The sequence below is a fragment of the Nelusetta ayraudi genome, unplaced genomic scaffold, assembly GCF_046127955.1.
Source record: "Nelusetta ayraudi isolate G7.1 ecotype Tasmania unplaced genomic scaffold, CSIRO-AGI_Nayr_v1 ptg000015l, whole genome shotgun sequence".
Taxonomy (NCBI): domain Eukaryota; kingdom Metazoa; phylum Chordata; class Actinopteri; order Tetraodontiformes; family Monacanthidae; genus Nelusetta; species Nelusetta ayraudi.
The window spans coordinates 849,678-876,376 of NW_027466065.1; the positions used below are offsets into that span (position 1 = coordinate 849,678).

Below are 26,699 nucleotides of genomic sequence, written 5' to 3' on the forward strand. Positions count from 1 at the left end.
GAGTCTTCTTCACTTTGTTTGACGCTACAGCCAGCAGCAGGTGAGTGCATCTTAACACCTGATCAGATTGAAAAAAAACAAACAAACATTGACAAAGGTGCATTCACAACTGTGATGTCACCATCGGATTTGCTGGAGTTTCCCAATAGTTTTTATTGCAGTGACAGTGAAATTCTTGCTTTGCCGTCCACAAAAAAGCCGGACAAGATAAATAGTGTAAGTAGATAAGAGGAGGAGCCTGATGAGGCCATGGGATAGAAAGAGTTCTTTAAGAAAAATGATCTAATGACATTTTATTTTAGAAGCGTTTATGGCACAAAACGAAAGAGATGAATGTCAAGTTCACAGAAAGAGCCTGGCAACCTCCTCTTACAGACAGGAAACATCCCTCTATTCATTCATACGTTTTGAAAAATGAATGAACACGGGGAGAAACAGCTGTGTTTTGTTTACCTTTATACAGAAAACGCTGCTGCTGCCACTGCTGTGTGTGTTTGTCATCTTTACGCTCAGCTCTGCAGGCCTCAGCCCTCAGAGAAACAGTCTAAATATCACTGAGAGCAAGTCGAGTGAGTCGGCATTCCGACGCTGTCAGCCGCGTGAAATGTGTGAAAGCAGTCGACGGTTTCCACTCTCGCAGTTTGATTGCGGCGTTTGAAACTCCCGTTCTCAGTTGGGCAGAGAGCAGCTGGCGGGATGACTAACGCTCTCCTGAACGTGAAGTAGATGAAAGATGCACGTCAAGTGGCTGCCGTGGGCACGTTTAGCTCCTCATCTGAAGACACACATGGCTCTCATGCAACAGTAACAGCAACAAAGAAAACCCTAGACGGCCCTGGTGATGATGCCGTGTGTCTCTCTCTGCTTTTATGTTTGCGTGTTTGACGTGCCGCAGGATGATCGAGGAGGGCAGCAAGCGAGGCAAGGCCCTGGTGGAGAAGAGGCAGCTCTTCATGGAGATGAGTGAGTGCGAGCGTTCGGCGCACGCGCGCTTTTCTTTGGAGTTGTCGGCGGCGGCGATGGTGGCGCTTTGTCGACATCGCTCCTCCCACTCAAGTGTCGGCGAGAGGGTTTGAATGCGCTCCCTGTTCTTGCAAACGTGCCATATTCTGTTCTCACGAGAGAAAGACATAGCGGTTTTTCTAGTTTGTCTGAGTATGTGTGTGTGCGTCTCTTCCCGCAGGAGCTCAGAACTTTGACGTCATCAGACTGTCGACTTACAGGACGGCCTGCAAACTCCGCTTTGTGCAGAAGAGATGCAACCGTGAGTGCATGTGGAGCAACTTACCAATTTCCTCCTGTTTACTGCTGTGTTTACCTTGAACTGACTTATCATAGATTACGTTTGTGATAACAGAAGAAGAATGATTTGGGTTCAGGATTGTGAGGGGGTTCAGAAATTAATGTTCCCAATATGTTACATTGGTAAACTGAATGAGAACATTGTCAAACAACATGATGAAAAGCTAGCCTGCCTTTAAGACAACAGTCCCGGTTGTTATGGAAACCTGAAAGAAACTTAGTGCTGAAGTGCACTTTAGCACTAAAGCACTTTCACACTCACACTTAAATATCTGGTCCCTCTGGTTGAATTGGGGTCTACAGGGTTGTGTCTAATTGTAATGTGTATCTTTATTGATCCCACAGGGGGACTACCAATGCAAAATAGCTTTACGCTCGAATTTGGTACATTGACATTATTCTTTAAAGAATACATGTCCATTAATGTACGTTGTCCCTCTCCATTATAAAAATTTGATCAGCGGGTGACACTGTGTCACACACATCCAACCAGGAAAGAACCCGTGTAATGCACTTGGAAAAGGATGATGAAACCTGGAAGGTGATTGGTTAGCTAGCTCATCGCTATATAAACGTATTTGTCACTAAAAACTCTTAAGAAATGTTAGTGCCTTTATCTTCACATTCTTTGAATGTTGAAAAGCATTTTGATTAAACATCCTTTTATGCCAAACTAGTCTTTTTTCAGCAGCAGCGGCTCGGCTAGCAGAAGCTTCTCGCATTTCTTCTTCTGGGGCTGAAGGTCAGCCAGTAGCAGCCACCTCCCCCTCCCCTGTCATCGATCGATGACGCTCCCTCTGTTTTGCCTCCCGCTCGCAGTTCATCTGGTGGACGTCTGGAACATGATCGAAGCCTTTCGCGACAACGGCCTCAACACGCTGGACCACAACGCCGAGATCAATGTGTCGCGGCTGGAGACCATCCTGTCTTCCATCTACTACCAGCTCAACAAGCGGCTGCCCACCACCCACCAGATCAATGTGGAGCAGTCCATCGGGCTGCTGCTCAACTTCATGGTGGCCACCTATGACAGGTAGGTCCGCGGCCACGCAAGGTGCGCGTTCGGCAGCCTGGGTTCGCCAGTGGTTTTTCAGATGTATCGATATAGAGGTATATCGCCAAAGTGTCATGGAAACACTTTTTTGCATTTACACGTCACAGGACGTGACATACGGGGTCATGTGACCAGTTCACTTCAAGTGAAAACGGCACGGAACAATAAGTCAACTCATTATTCCAAAAGCGTAAGCAGCCTCTTCAGTTTGAGAGCTTTCACATCTTGAAGTAGTCGCAGTAAATAAGCAACTGAGGAACTCTCCCTGACCTTGTGTTGGCTGGTGTTTTAAGAAAATTAATACACCGGGCCAAAAATGATTGCCACAAAACACTCTGTCTTTCCTGCTGAAAAATCGGAATAAATCGTCTTGTTCTCCACAAGAAATCTTGGGAGCGCATAACGAATCCTGCTGTCGGTGGAGACAAGGGCTGTCTCAGAAGAGCCAAAATACTGGTTCTGATCTTAAGTGCAGAATTCATCAATTATTATGAGTCTCTTCAGTTACCAGAGCCTAAACAAGAGAAATACTCTTGACTTTTTTTTGTTTATCTTGGGCCGTAATATTTTGAAAAGGCAGAGCAATAGCTGTTTTTGTTTGTCTTGCAAAGCTGAGATGCCCTCTTCGCTGACAAACAGAAACGAACAGAGCGGCTTCCTCTATCCTGCAGCAGACAGACAAGTGCTCCCATTGGCTGCAGATGCCCTGATGTTTTACTGTCTCCTCCTAATGTCCGCCTGCTGCTCAAGGCCTCTGGGCCTTGGACGCCGTACATCCCGGAGTGCGGAAGGTTTATTATTGACCATAACACCCCACCCTCCCCCAGCCCCCCCGCTACCTCCACATCCGCTCATTATTACACCCCGAGCACTGTAATTGATTGGCCGCTGCTCTCCCCCTCCCCCTCCCCTTCCCCTCCCGCTCCCTGCCAGACCGTTCACTGACGCTCTCGGAGACGCCGCTTTTATCTGGCGAGGTCATCTGGGTGCGAGCGCCGTTAGTATTCATGCTGCCGCGTCGCTGGGGGGAAAAAAACCCGAAACTTTGTGGAAGTGAAAGTGGCCGATCACAGGAAGCGGTTTCACTTATCTGTCCCCCGAGGTCCAGGGCGAATTAGCGCGGCCCGGCTTTCATGTTCCCAGTTACCTCTGCCCGGGAAGTCAGAGCTCAGTAAATTTGAAATGAAAGAGCTTCTCCTGGGAAGGCGGAGAGATTTAAAAAGAGGTTCTCCCGGCTGCCACGTAATGACCCGAGCGCACCGCGTTAATCTGTGATTTCAGTCTCAGCGCGTCGGGTTCGGTTGATGGATTTAAAAAGAAAGAAAGAAAGAAACCTGGCTGATATGGTTGGGCTGCAGTTTGTCAGGTTCAATCAAGTGCATGTAATCTGATTTCTCGAAACTTTTTTGCGTCAGCGTCTTTACCTACGCAGCAGAATTCTTAGTGTATAAACCCAGATGACTCCTCAATGCATAATTTATTCCACCTGTCCGTTGCATCATCATATTGGGAAGGTACTTTTTTAATCTTCAATGCAATAAATAATAATGATATATTTTGGGCTTAAAAGGATTAGGCTTGCATTCTGACCAATTTCCAGTAGGTGGCGACAGCTACACCTTCAAACCAGCATCATTTCTGTGCACAAGTCAAAGATAAAATCGACTCAATTTCTTTCATTTGATTACAGATCAACTCCGTGACGGCTCTTCTTCTTCTTTGTTGTTACTCTGAACATTTTTTATGCACTTCAGGGCAAAAGCAATGCTAAAAAGAAATCTTCTCACGGTGACTCTTTTCACCGTTCCGTCTACATGGCACCTTATTTTTATTTTTATTTTATTTTTTTTATGAAGTGGACAATGCACATTAATTTACTTTCCTGTTCATGTGCCGGCGTTAGCCAGAAGCTAATTTTCAACCGCAGTCCTCCGGCCATGTTTAGAACCATAAAAAAAACACACAAAAAGGACACAAAGGTCATAGTGTGTAAAAACAGGGACACAGGAGACATGAAATTAGATTAAAAACGGCAGACAATGACACTAAATAGCAGAGCAGGCTTTCCTTCTTGTCGTTTTCTGCGTTCTACACGTCTACATGGCGCCTTCAATGAGTCGTTCTCTTCCTGTTTGCAGCGAGAGTCACGGGAAGCTGACAGTTTTCTCCATGAAAGCCATGCTGGCAACCATGTGCGGCGGGAAGATCGTGGACAAGCTGCGCTGTGAGTCCCGGCGCTCACACTCACACACGTAGTTACCCAAGTCAGACACACGGGGGCGCCGTTGTGACTCATTTTGACCTCCCCTTCCCCAACCACTTGAAAACAAAAAAAGCACTGAATTCACCTGCTTGGAACTTAGGCTTGCTTCTCCTCCCGCCTCTCCCAGATATTTTCTCCCAGATCTCTGACTCCAGCGGTGTCATGATGTTTGCAAAGTTCGACCAGTTCCTGCGGGAGGTGCTGAAGCTGCCCACGGCCGTTTTCGAGGGTCCCTCATTCGGCTACACGGAGCACTCAGTGCGCACGTGCTTCCCCCAGCAGGTAGGGGGCGCCACTCTTCCTCTCAGCCTCTCCGCCTCTGGCCGCTGCTTCTTCAACGCATGTGTGTGTGTGTGTGTGTGTGTGTGTGTGTGTGTGTGTGTGTGTGTGTGTGTGTGCGTGCCTATGTGTGTGTGTGTGTGTCTTGATTCCAGAAGAAGATCGTGCTGAACACGTTTCTGGATGTGCTGATGGCAGACCCTCCCCCTCAATGCCTCGTGTGGCTGCCCCTCATGCACCGACTTGCCAATGTTGAAAACGGTGAGACAGACCAGCGCTGCGTCTGCCGTGCGCATCTGTGCATCCCGACTGTCACTTTCCTGTTTTCCACATCCACCTAAACTGGCTGTTCCAGCAAAAGAAGACCCACATTTTTAACATTCACTTTGCAGTATCAAGACATATCGCTGGTTTCATCGGCGTCCTCGCTCAGAATTGTCCCGAGAGGAAACAGTTTTGATGGATTGTAGTTGCTGAAAAACATCCTGCAAGTGAAAGAAAAAAAAAAAACAAAAAAAAAACAGTGGAAGACAGCAAACAGACTCCAAGAAACGCAGGGAAGTAGAACCTGAAGAAAAGAAACAGAACTAAGCTTGAGGATTGTCGAATTTGATTTAAGTTTAAAACTAGGTTATATTCCCCCTGTTGATGTTTCTTATCCGTTCATTGATGGTTGATCAACTTGATCCACTGCATGGATCATTCATCCAACAATGATCCATGCAGTATTGCAATGTGTGAGCCAACTCCTGACTCAGGCGTGTGGCCGCCAATTTTGGAAAAGCAAATGTGCCCTCTGTGACATCACCAACGACCGATTTCCCAAACTCTGCATTTTAGCGCATGCTATCTGAATAGTGGAGCAAGTAAAGGACAAACTTGTCTCCTTTCTCTGTTAATCTTCAAATGTTGGTTTCATTGTTCTCAACCAAAAATCCAGACTTATTTTTAACGCTAAAATTTTTTTCTAGCGGCTGAATTAATTGTCTCAGATCCAGTTATGATGCTGACTGCCTGCATGTGAGTTCACTGACACACTAAAGACACAGAAACGCTGTCGGTGAAGTGAATTTAGCATCACCTAGGCTACGTTTCCTGATGGAAAGATCATTTCACTGAGCTGCTACCAGCCAGTCAACATCTGAAGTGTGAGAGTTTTGTTTTTTCTTCCTTTTCCTTCACTTTCTAAACAAGCACCTCTCTGCTTCCCTCAGTCTTCCATCCGGTGGAATGTTCTTATTGCCGGAGTGAGAGCATGATGGGTTTCCGGTACCGGTGCCAGCAGTGTCACGGCTACCAGCTGTGCCAGAGCTGTTTCTGGCGCGGCCACGCCAACGGGCCTCACAGCAACCAGCACCAGATGAAGGAGCACTCATCCTGGGTAAGGCGCCGAAGGTTCGGGTCAACACGCTTAGCTCCTCCATCAGAATGATGACCAAAAAAACAACAACAAAATAAACAAAAAAACCCCACTACATTAAGGAGCAAAACTGATTGGATGGAAGTGGACCAGTGAGATTTTCACTTCCTGTCATTTATAAGGGCGGTTCTGGCTTCACTGTCCATTGGTTGCTCGTGGTTCAGACACTCCAGGAAAGCTTCAGCTTGTCAGGATGGATGTTTGAGATTGTATCATGGGCTGGACAGCTGCACGGCGTGGGTCATTGCAGACCAGAGCTCTCCGGGCTCATCCACACACCGTCAACACCGCAAATAAACCTTTCACCCAGTTCTGCAAAACGGAACCTGAAGCAGCAGTTCACTGGGTCCACCTCCTCACTGCAGCTCCTGCTGCTCCTCCACAGTGACGGACTGCGTGCTCTTTGTTTCTCCACCTCCTCCTCCTCCTGCACCTCCTCGTTCTCCTTCTCCTCCTCCCCTCCTCCTCCTCCTCCACCTGCACCTCCTCCTCCTCCTTCTACCACTCTCCCTCCTTCTCCTCCTCTTCTTCCTTCTTTTCCCCCTCCTCCTCCTCCTCCTCCTCCTCCTCGCAGAAGTCTCCGGCCAAAAAGCTGAGCCACGCCATCAGCAAGTCTCTGGGCTGCGTCCCCATCAGCGAGCCGCCGCACCCTGTGTTCCCCGAGCACGCGGAGAGGCCGCAGGAGCTCAGCCACACCGTGTAAGTCCCCCCACCTCCCCTACTACCCCCACCTTTCCGACAGCGAGAAAAAAAACAAAACACATTTTACCTCCATTTGTGTCACGGAGGAGGCTGGAAGCCAGGAGGCGAGTGGATTAACAGCCGCCCGCTCTCTTCATGTCACCGCTTTCATCTTTCCATCCTTTGTTGTCACCCGGGTGTCTGATGGAGTGCCGCTGCCGCCGCCGCCGCCGCCGCCACGGCGAACAACGGTGGGGCGGTGATGTACGGCGCAGGGTTCGAGCCGCTCTCGTCCTCATCAGTCTGCCCCGGCAGTCAGCGGCATAAATCTCGCCAGCCTCCCGGAAATCATTGCGGCGAACGCGTCGCGCCGGCACACACGTTCATTTGCATCTCGCCGGAGAAACGGTTTCCATTTCCATAATCGGTTCCCGCATCGCCGGGGTCACGTCGTGAATTTCTCATCAGCGCCGCGTGCGGCTAAGACGCTTTGGTTGGCCTCCACTGAGTCCAGTAATGCTTTCAGATCTGTGGGGAGACCGATGGCTTGTGATTTGTGCGTGTGTGTGTGTGTGTGTGTGTGTGTGTGTGTGTGTGTGTGTGAGAGTGTGTACACTGATCTCAGGGAAAATATCTCAGCTTTCCCATTTGAGCTTTCAAAATAAATAAATAAATAAATAAGATAAATTCCCCCATGGCGCATTTCACAATGAAAATCCAGCTCTCAGATTTAAGTGGCAGCCACAAACTTAAAGCTCTGGGCTTTGGTGGGCGGAGATCCAGCTTGGCCACCGCCAGAGAAATCAAAACCGGCTCGGCTCCCTCTGATCCGCGCACTGGTGGGAGGCTTTTTACTGTGTTTTTTCTGTTTGTTTGTTAGTTTGTTTTATTTCCCTTCCCTGCAATGTTGCCTGAACTTTCTGCGTGTGCGAGACAGCGTTTTACATTTGCATAAATTTACAACTGCATTCGCAAAGAGTCAGCTGTTGTTTTTTTTTGTTGTTTTTTTTACCTTCCCTCCCCCCTTCCTCCAGGCGCTGAGGATGATTGTATTAACGTTGGCAGTATAGGCTGTGTAGCATGAAATTACATCACACCACTAGATTAGTATTGATTGCATTTGGGGCTCAAATGCTTTGGATTATGTCTCTGAAGTGCTCTCGGCCAGCTGGAAATCCCTCTGTGTTTTTTGTTTAAAGTAAAAAAAAAAAAAAAGAATGTTTCTTTCTTTGGAGTCATAATCTTGATTTGATTTGCAAAGACGGCAAAGAAGAACTGAGAGGAAGGAAAATAGCAAAAGTGGACAATCACAGTAGAATTGATCCTGAAAAATTGCAGGCGTAATATCAGAAGATATTTCTTCAGGTTGTGTTTGCTTACGACTGCTGAAGAGTTGATTCAAATGTGTAAACACACACACACACACACACACACACACACACATATATGTATCTGTGTGTGTGTGTGTGTGTGTGTGTGTGTGTGTGTGGCATTTTTACTCAGCCTTGTCTTGGTCTCGGACTGGGCGGACTCTGAATTTTTGATCAAGACCGGTCACTGCAATGACATAATAACAGAAAAGAATCAAGCTGCTACAGTTTTACACTCTGTTTGTGACACCCAGAGTGACACCCTGCCCCCTTAGTCCTAGCTAATTTTATTTTTTTTAATTTTATGAAGCAAAGTTGTTTTTTTGAAAATGGTTCAAAACATTTGGCAAGGCAGCAAATATTCAAGAAAATTATGAAAAGATATCTTGATGGAAGGAGATGTTGCTGTTCGATTTAGAAGAAAACTTGAATTTAAAAAACATACTGTTTATTTTTTAATGTTTTGTTGTTATTTCTCTTCTTTTTTTTAACTTTAATATAGAAAGTCATAGTCTTGTCTTGGACTCAAACCCCAAATGTGTTAGTATAGCCTCGATCTTGATACTATCCAGTCTTGATAATGTCTTGGTCTCGGTCGGTGCGTTCTGTACTGCAACACCAATAAAATCTGATAGTGTGTCTAAGATCGGGAACTCAAGTCAGGTTCTGGTTGACAGCTCCCTTAAATAACTCGAATGTGTCGCATTCAGTCAGAGGGAAAACTTCAGAAACATCTTTTTGTGGAACTCAAAACATTCCCGCTAATTTTTTCTGGCTAAAAGTACAATAAAAGTCAGACGCGACAGTGGAGTATTTTTGGCCGGTCTTGCTCTTTGATCTAATGTGTTTCGACACCCAGAAACCAGGACGGTGTGTAAGATTTTCCTCAACCTCTTGCGTTTTTTTTTTTTTTTCCCTCCTCCTGTGACGGACAAAGTGCATTCTCATGCTCCTTCAGATGGCATTTCAAGGTTGGTGGTGCTGTTTGTGCCCATTCACTGACTTTTAGGGTAATGGATGTGACTGTTGACCCCTGAGACTGGATTCCTTGTCTCTGTGGCTCTGCTGCTGACGGAATCGTGTCTTTCTGGGCTGCTGCTTGCGCACGGCCTGTTTGTGCACGATGATGAAACAACAGAGGTCATCGAGTCTGCCGCCAGGGAAGTTTTGGCGCTGCTGTCGATAAATTGGACAGATGAGCAACAAAACTGACCTTTATCCTAATAACACGAAAGACTTTGAAACCTGTGGCCTCTTAATGTACACTTGAAAGTTGGACAAACTTGTTGAATTTGATGGTGGACGAGTCAGATCTTTATTTATTTATGTATTTATTTTTACAGTCACTGGAGCCCCTGAGACAAAGCAACTTTAACCAAACTCTCACCAGAGTCAGTGGGAAGTAAACATAGCTTTGACCCAGAAATCTTCCTATTCTTTCTTTGCTTTTCTTTTAACAAAAGCTAAAATCTATGAAGTTCTGCTGCTGCTGCTGCTGCCATGACCGACATACTTAGCTGGGAGCGTGTGTTTTTACATTTTTTTTAGCTTTAGCAATCAGGCTACTGCATATAAATAAATATATATGCAGTAGCCAGTGGCGATGCTATCTTTTTTTTTTTCTTTAACATTTATTATTGACTTCCTGCTTCATAAAAACCTTCCCGCTTGCTTTTCTGTAGTTCACTGTCGGACGTGGAGTGCAAACGGATTAGAGTCGTTCCAATGTAGTGGAGCTGTCAAGTTGTACTGTTTCTTCGCTGTGTTACGTTCAACGCATTTTCCGCTCTCATTGTATCCCGGTGGCTTCGAGGAAGAGCTGGCACCGACGCAACCCTTCCCCGTCTGTCAACGCTCGCTTTCAGCGGAATTATGGGGCGAATTACCTCCATTTTTTTTCCGCCCAGCGTTCCCGTGTTGATTCTCCCCCTGCTGGCGGCAGAAAAACCTCCCTTTAAACCGGCTCCCTCGGATAATTAGTCACTGGGAAAATCTGCCAAGCCTCCCATATTATAATTTTTTTCTATCCCTTTTATTCCGCACTGACTTGGGCTTTTTATTGACTGAGGAAAGAGTGCAGCCGCTTGCCAATCCTGTTGAATATTGTCTGTGAAGAGTGGGTATTTCATGTTCAAAACCAGGAGACAATCCCTCACCAGTGTGTGTGTGTGTGTGTGTGTGTGTGTGTGTGTGTGTGTGCGTGGGATGATGAGGAGGAGGAGAAAGTGCCCAGGAGTGAGTCTCCTTGGCAGATTCAGGCTAGAAGCTCAGGGTTTTTTTTTGGTGTGTTTTTTTTATTTTTTTTATCAAAAACCTGCAAATGGAACGTGGACTTGTCTCCCGCTCGTCCAACCCCTGGCGTCTGCCTTCACACACACACACACACACACACACGCACACACACGCTGCATTTCCCATTCCGTTGTGAAATATTTACCGTCGTGTGCGAGCAGAAAACTTAACAGCCAGGCCGACATATGAATTTCACGGGGGGTTTTTTTTCACCAGAAACTCAAACTGTCAGTGAGATTCTTGGGGATTTGGATTTGGGTTTTTTTTTTTTTTTTTTTTTTTTGAAAACTTTGAATCTGCAAACAGACTGTTCCGACTTTGTGCACCGAAACAGGAAACAGTTTCAGAGAAGGAGGGCGGGGTGAGGTGGGGGTGGGGGGGGGAGAATTTGGCTTCTTAGAGCAATTTGCATTAACGTGGAACACACGCTACTGCGTCAAATTCAATATTTAGCAACCAATTTTCCTCCCTGTGTGTGTATAATCCCCATAAATCCCCCTTCGACAGTTCTTCTGTGATACATCATCCCCCCTCCTCCACTCTGGGTCAATGCAAAAATTCCGTCAGTGTCATCAAAATGGAGAAAGGAGGCGCGTAATTCACTTGAGCCTCATCTATCTTGTTTGGCGGAGGTTTTTTTTTTGTGTTGTTGTTGTTGTTGTTGTTGTTGTTGTTTTGCACCGGAAGCCTCCCGGGGGAGACGGAGCACCTTGTGGCTCAGGTAGAGAAGATGCTTCATTTTGTTTGTCCATTATTTTTAGCGCGCCAAGGGCGATTGAAGGCAGCCATTCGTTGTGCCGTTTTTGGAATAGGGTGTGTGCGCGCGTGTGTGTGTGTGTGTGTGTGTGTGTGCCTCCCCTCTCTCATACTTCATCTCCCCCCCTTTTGTGCCCGTGCCAGCTGTGAAGAGCAGGCAAAAGGTGCCTCCAATTTGCCATTCAGTGCACGCAGCCAGCGCCGGCCGGGGCCTTAGCGCACTGCAGACTTTGATCTCTCACTTGCTGAAATTCTGACCTCCGGGCCACCGGCGGGAGCAGCCCAGGGGGGCCACCTCGGTCAACCGCTGACCCCGGGGCTGCAGATGTGCACGGCCTGTCGGGAGGAAAGAGAGGAGCCTTTTTTTTTTTCACATAAGAGGAGCTTGTTCTGCCTCTGTTTGTTTTTTTTTGGTCCGCTTCAACGATTATTTATAGGGGTAGCTGTGACAAGCTGCCACTTGTGTAAGTCACGGAAGATAGGGGATGGATGGGCGGGTCGGTGGGTCAGCGGGACGCTTTGCCCACCTCCCACCCCGACAAGATGACGAGACGTTCAGCCGTTTGTCGTCTCCAGCGCCCCTGTGACAGCCGGAGAGTGAGAGAGTGAGAGAGAGAGAGAGAGAGAGAGACAGAGAGAGAGAGACAGAGAGAGAGAGAGAGAGTGAGAGAGAGAGAGAGAGTGACAGAGAGAGAGAGAGAGAGAGAGTGAGAGAGAGAGAGAGAGAGAGACAGAGAGAGAGAGAGAGAGAGAGAGAGAGAGAGAGAGAGTGACAGAGAGAGAGAGAGAGAGTGAGAGAGAGAGAGCTGCAGCGGGGAGATGGAGAGAGTGAGAGGGAGGGAGAGTGTAGGGAGGGAGGGGGGTGGGGAGTGGGTTCGGTCGACGTCGTCACGCAGTCACATGACCGGCCCGAGTTTCCTTGGAGACAGCAGCAGTGTAGTACATTAGGATGCTCGCCTGCTCGGCGGAGGGCAGGCGCTGAGGCAGCGAGCGGATGTGTTGCGTCTCCCAGACGGACAGGTGCCGCCGCCACCGCCGCTGCTGCCGCCGCCGCCGCCACTCTCTGAGGTAAGAGTGACGCCTCCGCTGTCTGTCTGGGAGCCCGTCAAGGTTAGCGATGGCTGTGCTGTGGCCGGTGGGGGTGGGTGGTGGTGGGGTGCCTGTGATTTGTTGCCCGGGATGCGGTTTGCCGTTTGTGCCAGAAGCAGAAGCAGCAGCAGAGCAGCCAGCAAGCATGTGCAGGTTCTCTCACTGTCGCCCTCTGCTTGATTTCTTTCTTTCTTTTTCTTTTTTCTTTGGCAATGCACAATGTTGTCGTACAGCAACTCTTTTGGTTTGCAATAGATAGGATGTGCGGGGTGCAAAGTGAAAAGCAGCCACGACATTCCAAGAAAGGTGCACTTTGCGAACGAAACAACAACAACAAGCCTGATCAGTGATCAAAGGACCCCCCCCCCCCGTTCTTCCTTGCTCGTTATTCCCGCTTTTTTGTATTTTAGACAACTGGGAGAGGGGAAAAAAAAAAAAAAAAGAACGACTCAGGTTGCAGTTGAGCCACTTTGTGTCCGGCGGCCGATAGCCGTATCCTGCACAGTTTGCGTGTGGGTGATAAAAATAGTTGGATTCTCCCAGATGGAAGAAATGCTGATTGGCCCAAATGAGCATCAAAGGAGACGACGACGCTTTCCCAGCGTGTTGCCTTTTGTGTGATAATGAGATGAGCTTTAAATAAAACACTTCAGTTGCATCCGAAAGTGCGAGGTTGCCGTCGGTGGGAAGAGGAATGTGCCGCCGTCAGGACCGTCAGGTGACGGGACTCCGTGGTCCTCAGGGGGTCGGGGGCCGTCCGATCCCATCGACCCCGACGCTTTGACTCGCTCTTAAACTACCTCCCACTATCACCTTTCCCCAGTGTTTCTTGTGTTTTGGTTTTCTTTTTAGCTCGGACTCCCTGTTTAATCGTGTTCCTCTCTCATGCTTGTGTCCACTTGGTTGCGGTCGTATTTATTTTAAAGGCTGGCAAAGAAGGAAAAGCCAATTATCCTGCGAGCACAGCGTCCCGCTCCTGGGAGTTTATTATGATGCACTTGTGCCTCCTGCCCCTTCTGTTCTTGCTGTCAGGATCGCTGATTCATGATTACATATAAAATGCAAATGCCCTCTGCTCCGCTCGCCCCGCTGACACACACACACACACACACACACACACACACAGGGGCGTGTGCAGCGGGGCATTAAAGACCTCTAATCTTGTCTTATAGTCAGCCGAAACCAGTGGCCAACAACATGAACGACACAATGCTCATGTCCTCCGGGGCACCGACTCCCACAAAAAGGTGAGTAACAGCTCCCCCCGACCACAACCCAGAGTAATGCACTCTCACGTCCTTCGCGTAGTTATTTATATTCATTACTTTTTTTTTTAGCTGTTTTATTTTGAAGCGGCGAGCTTCTCTCTGCCTTCAAAGGTGACGCGCTGTCACTTCTTCACGCTACGCTTCCGCGCCGGCGGCGGTTCAGCCGGTCGCTGTGAACATGTGACAGACTCACCCTTTCATCAGGGAACAGAGGCGCGAATCTGACTATGGTGATGTTTTGTCGCCTCCCCCCCTACCGACACCCTCCCTTTTCATTTTGGCATCCAGCAGCGCGCCCTTGCGAGTGTATTTTTAGAGGAGAAAAAAAAAAAATTGGTTACACTTTCATGAGGATTATGTGAGCGCTGCTACTTAAAGCCGGGGCTTGATTTGACAAACAGATTATGATGGAACTGGAGCTCGGCCCCGTAAGCGGGGAGCGCGAGACCAGACCGAGTCGGACTGTCCTGCCGTCTCCCAGCCCGCCCTCACTTAAAGGCTCGTTGTTCACCCGCCCGAGTGCTTACTGGGCCACTGCGGTTGCATTTTCCGTAAAGCACAGCTCTGTCTCGCAGCCTGAGTGTTTGGCGCCTCTATCGCATCTTTCCGGCAATTTGCCTTTGCAGAATCACTCAGGACATCCTGGGGGCACGTTGGAGAGGGAGGGGTGTAGCATCGCTGTCTGGTGCACAGAGGGAGAATAGGTGTGCATGTGAGTCAGTACCAGCGTTAACTGCTGTAAAGCTGGAGGTCCTATGTGTTGCAAAATTGACTTTACTGCTGTTCGTCTGGCAATGTGTGTCTCTGTCCTGTCAGAAAATGAGAGCATATTTTGCTCCTTTAGCTTGTCTGGAAAAATGCATGCTCTTGTCAGTGACTTGTGATGTCACAAAGGGAAAATATTCCTCTCTCAGATTAGCAACAAGATCACCAGCCAGAAGAACACAAGCCTAAATATGCTGTTTTCTCAAGTGAATGTCGAGTTCCTTGAATAATAATTCACTCAGTGCTGCTTTACCAGGTTCTGGGACCATAAAAATAGAGACGCTAACGTTTGTTCCTGGGTGGTGGATGTGACGAGGCAGGCGAAGGAGCGAAATCCCCCCAAAAAACTAAACACAACAAAGAGAAAAACAGCAGAATTGCTTTTTTACTAGTTACAGAAACGTCTTCTCTGATACGCCCCCCCCCTCACATTTTGTAGACGGTGCAGTTATGCTAAGTTGCCGGCAGAGATTTCCTATCAGTGTTTTTGGATAATGAGAAGCTCGCAATCGATACCAGATTAGATTTCCGGGCCAAGACCAACGCTCTGTGCAGCCTCCTCCTCCTCCTCCTCCTCCTCCTCCTCCTCCTCCTCCCCCCCCTCTTCCTGCTCCTCCTCTCCGGCCAGATTAGCGAGGTTTTTAGAGGGGAGCTGACGTGATACTGATCAGCCGAGGCGGCAGAAACTACGTCTGGCGCCCTGGGGGTTTGGTGGAGGTCAGAGGGCCCCGTCAGTTCTCCTCTCCCCGGCTTTGACCTCCCCTCCGGCCGGCAGAGAATCCCGGTGACCTTTCTTCTTCCTCGGCCGTGAGTCGGAACAGCTCTGGGCAGATGTCCCGCACCGAGGACGCCACTGCCTGGCGGGGGTTGGGGGAGGTAGGGGGAGTGGTGGGTGCGTATGGCTGCAGAAGGCTGCGACACTCTGGGGTTGGGGGGGCAAGAAGGGGTGCGTGATCCGTGTGTGTGGAGCGGCGGGTTCGGCGGGAGGCTGCGGCGAACAGAAGGCCTCCTCCCGGCGGCCCAGTAAATATTAATCGTGCGCGGCGGTGACGATCACCCCGATGGCGCGCGCGACTCGGCGGCTGCTGAATAATGCAGTGCTCCTCGTGGCTCCGCCGGGGCGGGGGGGGCGGGGGGGGGGGTTGGTGGTGGCAAAATTGACCCTCTTTGATTAGACGGGAATGCGGCCGCTGATTGTGCGGCCGGAAGCTGTTGAAAATGTCGCACATCATCAGGCCGCCGTCATGCTGCTGACGCGGCGCTCGGAACCTAAATTCCCATTCCCACCCCATCCTTCCGACACCACCGCCGCTCCCCCGCCGCTCCTCCAAGGGCGAAGCACAATTCATTACCTGTTAGTCATGCGGAACGGCGGCGGCGGCCAGACGATAACAAGTTTAAGAAAAGAGGAGCGGAGAAATTCTCGGGTCTTGAGCCTGATGAGTCTCTGCTCACGACTTTTGGAGGCGTCGGCATGTGAGTCACCGTGGATGGGGGTGGGGTTGTTTTGCTCCTTGACATTTAGTTGGAGGCTTCGGGTCAAACAGTCGCGGGTCGGAGCTTCAAAGGGACGAATTCACTGTTCTGACAATAATCTGCCTGCAGCCTGTCGGCAAACTCCTCAGAAATTCAGCAAATTTTCTCTTTTGCTAACATTACTTTTCAGAAGGTGTGTGTTACGGCACGCAGCTCTGGAAATGGGCCCTCTGTGATGTCACAAAGGGCATCGATTGACTAGTGACGACACTCCCATTTGGTTGTTGGCTTCGCCCTCGTTTTTGCTTTCCTCCAAACATACGGGAAGTCTCAACATGTAGCAAGTTGGCAGCTTGGCACTTTTAGCAGGAGGCTGCAAACAGAGAGCTAAACATAATGTCAGTGGTCAATTTCTATGTTATTGTAGTATCTTACTTTTTTTTTGGTCACTCAAAGTGACGAGCGGCACTTTCAGATGATTGACACTCCTGGTGCTGGTCCGCTAACCGAGACACGCATTCACCCCGCATGACTTTTTAACAAATTCCGAGTTCAGACCGGCACCAGTGGCCCTGAACAGAGAACGAGGAGGCACAACAGTCCGGGAAACTTTGTTTGTCGTGTTGTCATGGCGTCACACTGACACAAAAGAATCCCGGGAAAGGTGCCAGTTCAGGCAGGGAGGCATCCGTGGCCAAGAGCGGCCGCAGACCTCCAGGTGGCTCCAAAGGACCTCCTGGTGCTGCAGCTTCTCTGCGGGCCAACCCTCATGTGCATCGCGTTATACGTTATATCTATATTTGCCTCTTTGGTCATACATGAAAGGCTCCGTCTGTGCCTCAAGCCCTGCATGAGTCTGTAAATTATTAAGGCAGATCTCCCATTAAAACGGGACACTTCTTGACGTTTTTTATTTTTTTAATCCACTTTTCTTTTTTTCATTTTTTACAAAAATTGCTTTGACATTTGAATTTTTTTTTTCTAATCTTGTGCACAATCTTAAGGCAAGCCAACTGATCCGCTGACTGTCTGAAGATACCGAAAAGAAAAGAAAAAAAGTCAGGTTTACTGCTTTAAATCATCTTATTGCGGCGACGGCTCTTTTTCTTCGGGAGATGATTTATTATATAAACATCAAAAGGGAAAAAAAATGTTTGGGGGCCTTTTGGTCTGTTGCGGCTGGATGTTTGTCAGTGTTTGATGCCCTGACTGGGTTTGATGGTTTCCACTCTGCGTTCGGGACGGCCACAACGTCACAAACACCTGCATCCTCACCTCTTCACCTCAAATCATCGTTCTCAGAGGCTGTATACATCATGTTCATGTCCAGTGTCAGTTGATAATAATTATTTTCACTTGATCGTACAGAATAACCAAAAAACCTTTTGCTGCTGGTGATAATTCCTCTTCTCTTCCTCTTCGCAGTGTCTTGGAGAGCCCCAGCCGGTTGGATGAAGAGCACCGCCTCATCGCTCGCTACGCCGCCCGCCTGGCAGCAGAGGCGGGAAACTCCACGGTGAGTGTCTTTCCCCGGGGACGTCCTGCAGGGGGCGTCAGCCAATTTTAAAATTAATCACCCAATGTCTAGAGTGAACTTGAAGTGCGTCGACCCAGGCAAACGCTGGCAAAGTCAGAAACGGATTGTGTTTTTCGGTGTCGGCCTGCTGCTCTTTAGTGCCCTCCGGTGGCATGAACCTCTTATTCTTTCTCTTTTCCTCAGGTGACCAATACAATATGAGTTAACTAGACACGTTATTGCTGCAGCGGCTGGTTGGTGCTTGCGCAGTTTAGAGCAGTATCGTAGACTAGAGCAGTCAATCAATCAATCAATCAACTTTTGTACGTTCTAAAATTTGACAGAGGGGGCCGAAGCAGGAGCAGATGCAGTGTTTTGGTGACCCATAACAGGAGAAAAAAATATATCATGGGATATTGATAGAAAACATGTGTCTTAAAGTCAATTGAAAATGAAAAAAATATGTCTTTAAAGCCCCACTGTATTTAGCTCTTTATTGAAATGACTCTTAAAACACTGAAAAAGTTGATGAAATACAGCTATTTGATGACTTACTTACTATTAATATCGTTTCTTCAAATTCACCGGGCCGGATTAAAAAGCTTAACGGGCCGCACATGGCCCCCGGGCCGTAGTTTGCCCACGTCTGCACTAGATTATCCATCCTTGACAGTGACAACTGTGTAAAACCCAATGTGAAAAGCTTTTACCCCAGAAAGCCAGTGATGGTCTGAGCCCTGCAGCCTGGAGTCGCTGGTGGCCACATGGGGTCTGGTCTTCGAGTGTTTCTGTTTGCCTGTGTGTCAAGTCCTTTTCTTGTTTTGTTATTGTGCAGCAACAGTGCCCTCCTTCAGATCTGAGCTTCAACTTCGATGCCAACAAGCAGCAGAGGCAGCTGATTGCCGAGCTGGAGAACAAGAACAGGTGCAGCTCGTCAATAAACGGGATTCCTTAAGCAGAAGCGGATTTGTTGATGCAGCTGCAGGATTCGTTGGTGAACAAATCTTTTCGCCGTTCAGAGAGATCCTCCAGGAGATCCAGCGGCTGCGGCTGGAGCACGAACAGGCATCCCAGCCCACTCCGGAAAAAGCTCAGCAGAACCCGACGCTGCTCACCGAACTGCGGCTTCTCAGGTACCCTCAAGCTGTTGCCCTGAATGTCTGGAGCAGCAATCAATTATAAGATCTGTAGTGAACAGCTGGGATGAAAATTTTATTTCAATGTTCTCAAATTTTAGCTTCAGCGATTTGGCTCAAATTATTGAAAGAAAACACAAATATACCCATCTGTATGTATTTCCTGCTCTGTTTCATTGCCTTTAAATCTTCCACATTGGGGCCTTTCAATCCAAGCTGCAAACCTCAAAAAAAATTCTATGTGAGAAACAGCAGAGCTGCCGATATCGATCAATTACGGGTCTTTCTGCCTTGAACATGACCATGATTGAGGCTACAGTTACACACGATGAACAGCAGGAGGAATAAACGCTCAAACCGGTCCGTTAAAGGCCACCTTGTGCTGATTTTGTCACTTTGCCTGTCAAAGAATCTGATCGGCGTCTTTTGTTTTTTCATCCCCGCCTCTACAGCTGCACTGGTGGTGCACTTGGTTTCTCTGAGCTGAGAGGCTTTTCCCTGCGGAGGTGAAATGAGACCTAATTGCCTTCGATGAATAAATAATGTGTTATTAACACCTCCTCTGATGCCGCTGAGGGCTTTGTCAGCTTCATCGCGAGTTTGAGTGCATTGAGGTGCTGCAGGATTCACTCTGTTGCGAGTCAATCGTGTTGACGAAGAACTGCGACAGATTTATGTCCAAGGGATTATTGACTGGCGGAGACTTATTACTGGCGACAGGATAAGCAGAATAAAGACGCTCGAAAGACTTTCAAGTCCTTTGAAAATAATAATAACAAACGTACACATCAACTCCTGTCTCTCTGAGGTTTATTTATAGTCCTTGATTTTTTCCCCCTGTGCTGCAGACATAGGAAGGACGAGCTGGAGAGGCGCATGTCTGCCCTGCAGGAGAGCAGACGGGAGCTGATGGTGCAGCTGGAGGGCCTCATGCGGCTGCTCAAGGTAAAAGCGGTCGACCGTTTCGGATGAAAGTCAGAAAATAATGTCAAAGCTCCAAGCTGTTGGCAGGAAACCGCTGCTCCTTTGCCACTTAGGTCCCCGCCGATCACCTTTAAACGTCAGATATTTTGCTAAAACGTTCTTTTTAGCTTTTCTAGCTAATATTTGTTTGTTAGTGAACTCCCCAGAAGTCAGAAAAGTCTGCCATTTCCTTCTTTTGCTTGCTTCCTGCTTCAGAAACCGAGTGCTAAACCACCAGTTCTGGAAATTGGCCCTTTGTGATGTCACAGGGGGAGCTCTAAAACCTGGTTGTGTCTGGTTGTGTCTGCTCTCAAACACCTAGGAGGTCAAACCAAGTCACAGGTTTCAGCAGGAAGCTCAAGCATAGTGTTTTGAGGCAGCAGGCTATAAACAGAGGGCTAAACATTGAGCTTTTCTTAATGAATCAAGAGCAGTCGCTATGAAGATGTCAAGATGTGATAATCAGAAGAATATGGGACATTAAAATTAAAAGATAGATTGAAATTTAAATTTGATAGTAATATTTTTTTGTTTTAATATTTGCATCTTGGTCCACGGCTTTAACTCTCCTGCTCTCACTCTGCTTTGCTCCCTCTGGCTGCCTGCTAGGACGAGGAGCAGAAACAGGCTGTAAGTTAACTCAAATTCACTCACCGCAGCCTCACAGTGCATTGAGTCTCATACTGCTAACGGTGACCGCTCTCCCTACCCCTCCTCCCCACCACCACCTCCCTCTCACTCCACTTCCTGCGCACAGATGTAATCTCAGGAAGTGTAAGTCGTCAGCACTCTCTGACAGAGAGAGAGAGGGAGAGAGAGGGAGAGAGAGAGAGACTCTGCTGCTCCTCCGACGTTTAAAAGCTAAAAATAAGGACGGCAGACTTTTTTTTTTTTTTTTTTTAATGCTCTTTTTTTTTGGGATCCAAACAAGTTTATTTCTCTTGGCCCGAATGTCGAGGACCTGCTCCTTTCATGTGCGCTAACAGCCTCTCCCCCCGCCCCCTATAATGTGACTCGGCAGTCTGGCCGGCCATCTGCCCGCCTGGCTGCCAGCCACCGTCCTGCGTGGCGCGCAGCCGCACACACACAACCTTCCTTTTTACCGTGGCATATATCTGCTGGACGGGAGCGCCGGGGCCCCCGCCGGCTCCAACCACCGCCCACCTCACATGCTTCTCATTTCCCCTCCGCCAGCGCCGGAGCCGCACTACGGGCTCTAAGTATAGCCACCGGTGTCGGATTTCCTCGGGACTTAACGTGCATTGTTTTCGTTTCGGTCGTCCGGGTTCTCTTCGGACGCATCCCGGCGTCTGAGTTTAGATTTGATAAGAGTGCTTTTGTAGTGGGAGTGGGATCAGGGGGCAAAAGGTCGCGACCACACCTCCGCGAAGGAAGCTGCAATGCCACAGAAATGCTGGGGAATTGTTGACACACAGTGGCGTTGAATCTGATTGTTTACCCTGTCTGGATGAAACCTCCTGAATGTCCCTGTTTCCTGTTAAGATGCACAAAATGGATGATGCCGTGTGGTCTCTAGGACCCTTTTTAACGTTTTCATCTCTTTCCAAACGCACTCCCATCACGTCAACATCCCGTTGGCTCCGTTTTCCCCCCGCTGTATGCCTATACAGTCAGTGTTGTTGGGATTACTCCATAAAAGGAATCCAACTGCTGATTACTCCTTAAAAAGTAATCTAATTACTTCTTTAACTACTTTGTTTCATAGGTAATCGATTACTAATTACTTTAGTTTTAAAAAAAATCTAAAGTAACAGTTGAGAACGTCTTGTTTCCTGCACATAGCGGACAACAAACCGCAATATTCTTTCATTTAGACGAGACAAACTCAAAATAATGTTCGTATTTCCAGCTATCAAACGCAGCCGCTGTTTTTTCTTTTGCCTCCGCCATGCTTGATTTGGTGCGTCGTCACATATCAATGACGTTGCATGCAACGGCTGCCTCATCAGTCTGCTACACGCCTGTTTCCGGTTGTTTTTCTAAATTTCACACATTTTGTGGATAATAAGACACTTTTAGCTTGCAAAATGTTTCCGAAAAGTAATGGAATCATTACTTGATAAAGTAATTATGTTATAATTGACATTTTTGCCATAGTAATCCTGTCACATTTCTCTGTTACTTTAAAGCAGTTTGAGCACAGTAGTGGATTACTTAGTAATAGATGACTCACCAACACTTTATACTGTGGGGCAAAAAAGTATTTGGCAGGCACTGATTCTGCAAGTTGTCGATTGTGAAGAAGTAACAGGCCTGTGAGAGCCAGAGTTCTTGCTTGTTTGTGGGTGCTTCATACTTATTTTCTGCACCGTTATATACAAATAAATTCTTTGAAAATCACACGGTGTGATTTCCTGGATTTTTTTTTTACACTCTGTCCCTCACAGTTGAAATCTACCTATGATGAACATTACAGACTTCTCTCATCTTTTTAAGTGGGACAATTTGCCAAATACTTTTTTGTCCGATTGTATATCCGAAATGAATGACCTGGACTTAATGTGCAAAAATCCAGATTACTTGACACAAGTTTTTCACAGTGAGTAGCCCATTGAGTTGTGCGGAAATGTGTTGTTCTCACCAGATGTTGGGTCGATATCGCTTTCGGAGAAAAAAAGAAATTCTAGCACCTTAGCGCCGTACATCCTGTTTGTATTAACCAATTCAAACACATGACAGTGCACTTCCTTCCATGTTGTGTAATGAGGTATCAGGGCTTTTGCTGCTTTTTCTTGGAGAATAAAGCAATTGAATAACAAAACAATAAAAGCCATTAAATGCATAAGGCACATTAAGGGTGAATAGAATGGAGTGGAAGTGGAGTGTTTTCTGTTTTTGTCTTGACTGACGCTCTGTGTTGCATCTCAGTCCGGAGGCTCCCCTCACTCCTCGCCAAGCCACGGCGCCGGATGCTCCATGCCGATGCCCATACGCTCCACCTCGGCTGGCTCCACCCCCACTCACACGCCCCAGGACTGCCTGGCGGGGGTGGGCGGAGACGTGCTGGAGGCCTTCGCTCAGGGTGAGAATCAGGAGCCGCACTGTGCAAAAAAAAAAAAAGGTCAATCACACCGCCTTGCATTTATTTGCTGCGTGGCGTGACCGCGTCCGTTTCTCCCGCCGCCAGGTGTACCGAGGAATCTTCGGAACGATCTGCTCGTTGCTGCTGACTCGATCACAAACACGATGTCGTCGCTGGTGAAGGAGCTGCACTCAGGTCTGTCGCGTGCAGCCGCTCTGGGTGCCAGAGACAGCAGTGCTCCATGTGTCCCGCCTCATGGCTTCACGCCTGCTTCAGTGTGACAGTTACGATGTATCTCCCAGTCACATGTCATGTAGCAGGCTGTAATAGTGAATCATGGTAGCGGCAACAATTATTTCAGAGTCACTGTTAGCGTGACGGCCGACCAGGTGGAGATTTTTGATTCAGTAATTCTCAGAATTCTCCTGGTTGTCTGGTTTTCTGATCTTCTTCTTTTATCAGACAGTTTAATAATAGATAAACTAGCTTCTTAAGTTCTTAAGTTATAACTGCTTTCTTTTATTTGCTTTGTTATATACATATATGTTTACAACCATATGTTTATTTATTCTTTTTTTTTTTTTTTTTTTTTTTTACAGTGGATGACGTGGCAGATGAAGAGGAGACCATCATGAGGAACGGTGGAGACAGAGGTGAGTCTGACTTGGTCCTAAAGAGCTTTTTAACACTTCCAGCCTCGGTCAAACTTCCAAACAGCAGAAAAAACTTTAGATTTTTCGCTTTTAAAAGCAAAGACACAAGAGAACTACAGCAAATCAATAAATGTGTCGTGCTGTGAACAGCAGTGATTAAAGTGACAAATTGCATCTCATCGCAAGCTGACAAGCTGCTCTAAAAGGCAAAAAAAACGACATATCATTATTATTATAATTATATGTATTTATCTTTTTAGAATGAAAGTTAAACTGAAAATTATTTTTAACCTGTCAGAAGAAAACAGTCGTTTTCTCTATTATACAGGGTGTCCCCAAAAATTTGACATCATTTTGCAGGCCAATAATTTCGGCAATTCTTGTTGAAATAACCTCAAATTTCTTATGAAATCAGTCCCATAATAAGCTTATGATGTTCAACACCTAAACTATTCAATTTCATTGTAGACTCAGTAATTTTCAAGTGAATTGCATTTTAAATTATGTTAATTTTTTTTAGTTTTGTTGTTATAGTCGTTATTACAGAACTGGTGACCGAAGCGCTTGGTTCTCCTTGAGATGGACAAGACAAGGTCCCCAAAATCATTATTGCCAGTAGCATCAACTGTTCTTGCAACTTGACAGTCAGAGCCGCAGCCACAGCTTCCACATCAGTGTGTTTTGCAGAAAGCAACCGGATTTATTTCCTCCGTCGCCGATCCAGATTGGGTTAAGTGGAACGAAGCCGGTTCTACACATTCACTCGATGCAGAAACTCAATGAATATGTGAAGAAAAAATAAGGGAGGGGAAAAAAAAGAATCCCATTAGCGCTCAGCGTAACAATCTCCCGCCTCAGCCTCGGTTCAGAGGGCTGCGGCGGCGTGGCGCTGAGCCAGAGAGCCAGTTAGCCTTTCACATTTTACAAATTAACTCAGACTCGGCAGGCTGTCGGCGGCACTAATTGTGCTGTTTGTGTGTGTGTGTGCGTGTGTGTGTGTGTGTGTGCAGGCTCAGTGAGAGTGCCAAAGCACTGAGAGGGAAACACCACCATCCGCCCTGTCAGGAGGAAACAGTCATCATCTGGGAAGACTCACCGACGACAATGACGACATCCCTCCGGCATTAGCACGTAGAGTAATGCATGCTGTAATCAAACAGGATTTCACTATGTGAAAAAAGTTACAACAACAAGAAAAAAAAATAATTCAATACCTCTCGCAGCTAGCGAGATGTGTCTAATTAGCGAGTGTGTATGTTGTCCTGTGAAACAAACAGAGGAAAAAAAGAAGAAGAAAAAAAAAAAGCTGCTGTAATTTCCACGACAAATTTCCCTCATGACTGCAAAAACAAGGCTTTGCTGAGCTTCTCCCGCCCAGCGCGGCTCCACTGCAGCAGCAGCAGCAGCAGCAGCAGCTCACACTGTATATACGGTACTGTAATCACATGACCATGGGAACAGTGACACCGCCCATGCCCAACTTGAAGTTGAACCAACCTGTCGTTGCTTTTTTTTGGATCATCAGCTCATGTCTTTGGGTTTATTTATCGTTTTTTTTCCCCCTTTTTTTGTATCGTTCAGCATGAATTGTGTTGGGGTTTCAGGTGTGGCCGAACCGCTGAACCTCTCCTGACAGCTGTCAGAAGTGTCCTGCCTCAGCACGGAGTGTGTTTACATGCAAAAGCTGAACTCTGAAGTTTGAATTTAGCGGGCGGAAGGTGTGTGTCTTGGATCTGTTGGGTGCATCCGTATGGAAGAGAGCCCATAGGAAACTGTTTGGTAGGAGATGGAGCCGCCGTTTCAAAAAGGTGATTGGACAAACCTATCACATAGCAGCAACAGGAAGCAGTCTGATACTTATGTCTGCCAGTTCAGCCAATCAGAAATCTTTTGGCTCTGTGATGTTGAACAGAAGCCGAAACTAATCAGGTTAGAGGGCAAAACTGATTTGCGTTTGGAGCGCTGATGCTGACCACTTTAAAGCGCTTCGGGTTGGAGCTTGGCAAGATGGATATGCAACATTTCCCAACTTGATGAATGTCTGCCAAACCGGCCACAACGCATCTTCCTTTTGCATTAAACGCTGGAGATTTCAAGCAATAACTGGGCATCACGCTAAGCTAATTTCAGCCATCCGTCTTTTTGAGATCCACGAGAGAAAACCTTTACTTTGAAATATTCAAAATCATATTCCAGAGTAATATCAACTGACATTTGGTTGTACTGTATCCCAGCCAAAATCAAACACTCCGGTGTGTGTTGCATGCTGGAGGGCTGTTTGTTTTCACCTGGAGTGATTTAGCCTGATTCATTTTTCCCACGTAGCCACACAAAAAGAAGATGCAAAAAGCTGCACTGTCCCTTTTTACTATTCAAACCAAAAGGAAGTGCCGCAATGAGATGACTTATGACACCGACCAGCCAGAGACCCCTTGTTGGGGGCAGTCACTCCACTAGGCAGGAGGAGCTGCGAAACCAGAGTACAGCGTGCATGTGAACACACTCGCTGAGTCACATAACTAAACTTGCTGCTAGCGCTGCGCTCCCCAGTGAGCGTCGTCAACTGCAAAATAACCGTGCTGCGTAATTAGGAGAAGAGAAAACCAAGGGGGACCGGGGGGGGAGGGGGGGGTCACTGCACAGAGCCGAGTCCCAGCCTCTTCTCCCCGGGAAAACGTGCTGCTAGCCTTGGCTTCTCACCGTCTGGCGTTGAGCGTCCGGGAAAAGCACCTCAGGACGTTAATAATAAACCAGGCGCTGAAGAGTTTAAGGTTCACACAGAGAGAGAGCGGCGCGAAGACGCGAAGGCCGCGGCAGGAAGCGTCGCAGCGGCTTCACTTAGTTATTAAAGGGACGTTGAAAGTGTTTTATGTGCGTTGAAAGTAGGCGCTCAGGGACCGCAGAGCATCTCCGGGGAAATTACGGCAGAAATAACCCCGGAGATTAAAGGTTAATGATTCCAGACGGAGGGTTTCATTTGAACAAACAGTAAAAAAAAAAAAAGTAAACACACACACACACACACACACACACACCAAGTCGGTCGGTCTTGTTTTTTTTTTTTCTTCCACTTTGTGTGTCGTGATCTCTTTTGCAAGCTCGAGTTCAGGCGTCCGTGAGTAGTTTGTCGTGTGTCCTGTGTTTGGGAAGAGGAAGGTGAAGAGCAGCGAGCGACGGAGGGACGCTTTTTTGTTTGGTACCCTTTCCTGATTTCGGTGAAGCATGTTGTCGGCTGTTGTTCGTCCCACTCGTGTGTGTGAATTTGTGTGCGTTTTGAGGGTAAAAGCGGAGAATGCTGCAGAGGCGTCGCCCAGAGCCCGGTAGATTTTTTTTCTCTTTCACCCCTGAGGGTCGAGTCCAAATTTATCAAGAA

At 47.6% G+C, this 26,699-nt stretch overlaps 1 protein-coding gene across 7 annotated transcripts; it reads left to right on the plus strand.

The window, feature by feature from the left end:
• dtnbb (dystrobrevin, beta b) lies at window positions 1-26,699 on the plus strand. Of its 7 annotated transcripts, none has more exons than XM_076023201.1 (19): window positions 1-40; window positions 896-963; window positions 1,184-1,264; window positions 2,122-2,335; window positions 4,495-4,580; window positions 4,747-4,901; window positions 5,054-5,159; window positions 6,113-6,279; window positions 6,893-7,017; window positions 13,679-13,753; window positions 17,441-17,531; window positions 18,367-18,455; window positions 18,551-18,664; window positions 19,516-19,612; window positions 20,240-20,260; window positions 22,520-22,673; window positions 22,779-22,868; window positions 23,273-23,326; window positions 24,337-26,699. In XM_076023201.1, the coding sequence occupies exons 2-19, from the start codon at window positions 897-899 to the stop codon at window positions 24,360-24,362; spliced, it is 1,812 nt and encodes a 603-aa protein (XP_075879316.1). In that variant the 5' UTR covers window positions 1-40; window position 896; the 3' UTR covers window positions 24,363-26,699. The 7 variants fall into 7 exon arrangements, with proteins under 7 accessions (XP_075879316.1, XP_075879318.1, XP_075879317.1 ...); XM_076023203.1 differs by having other exon boundaries at window positions 6,896-7,017; XM_076023202.1 differs by having other exon boundaries at window positions 5,057-5,159.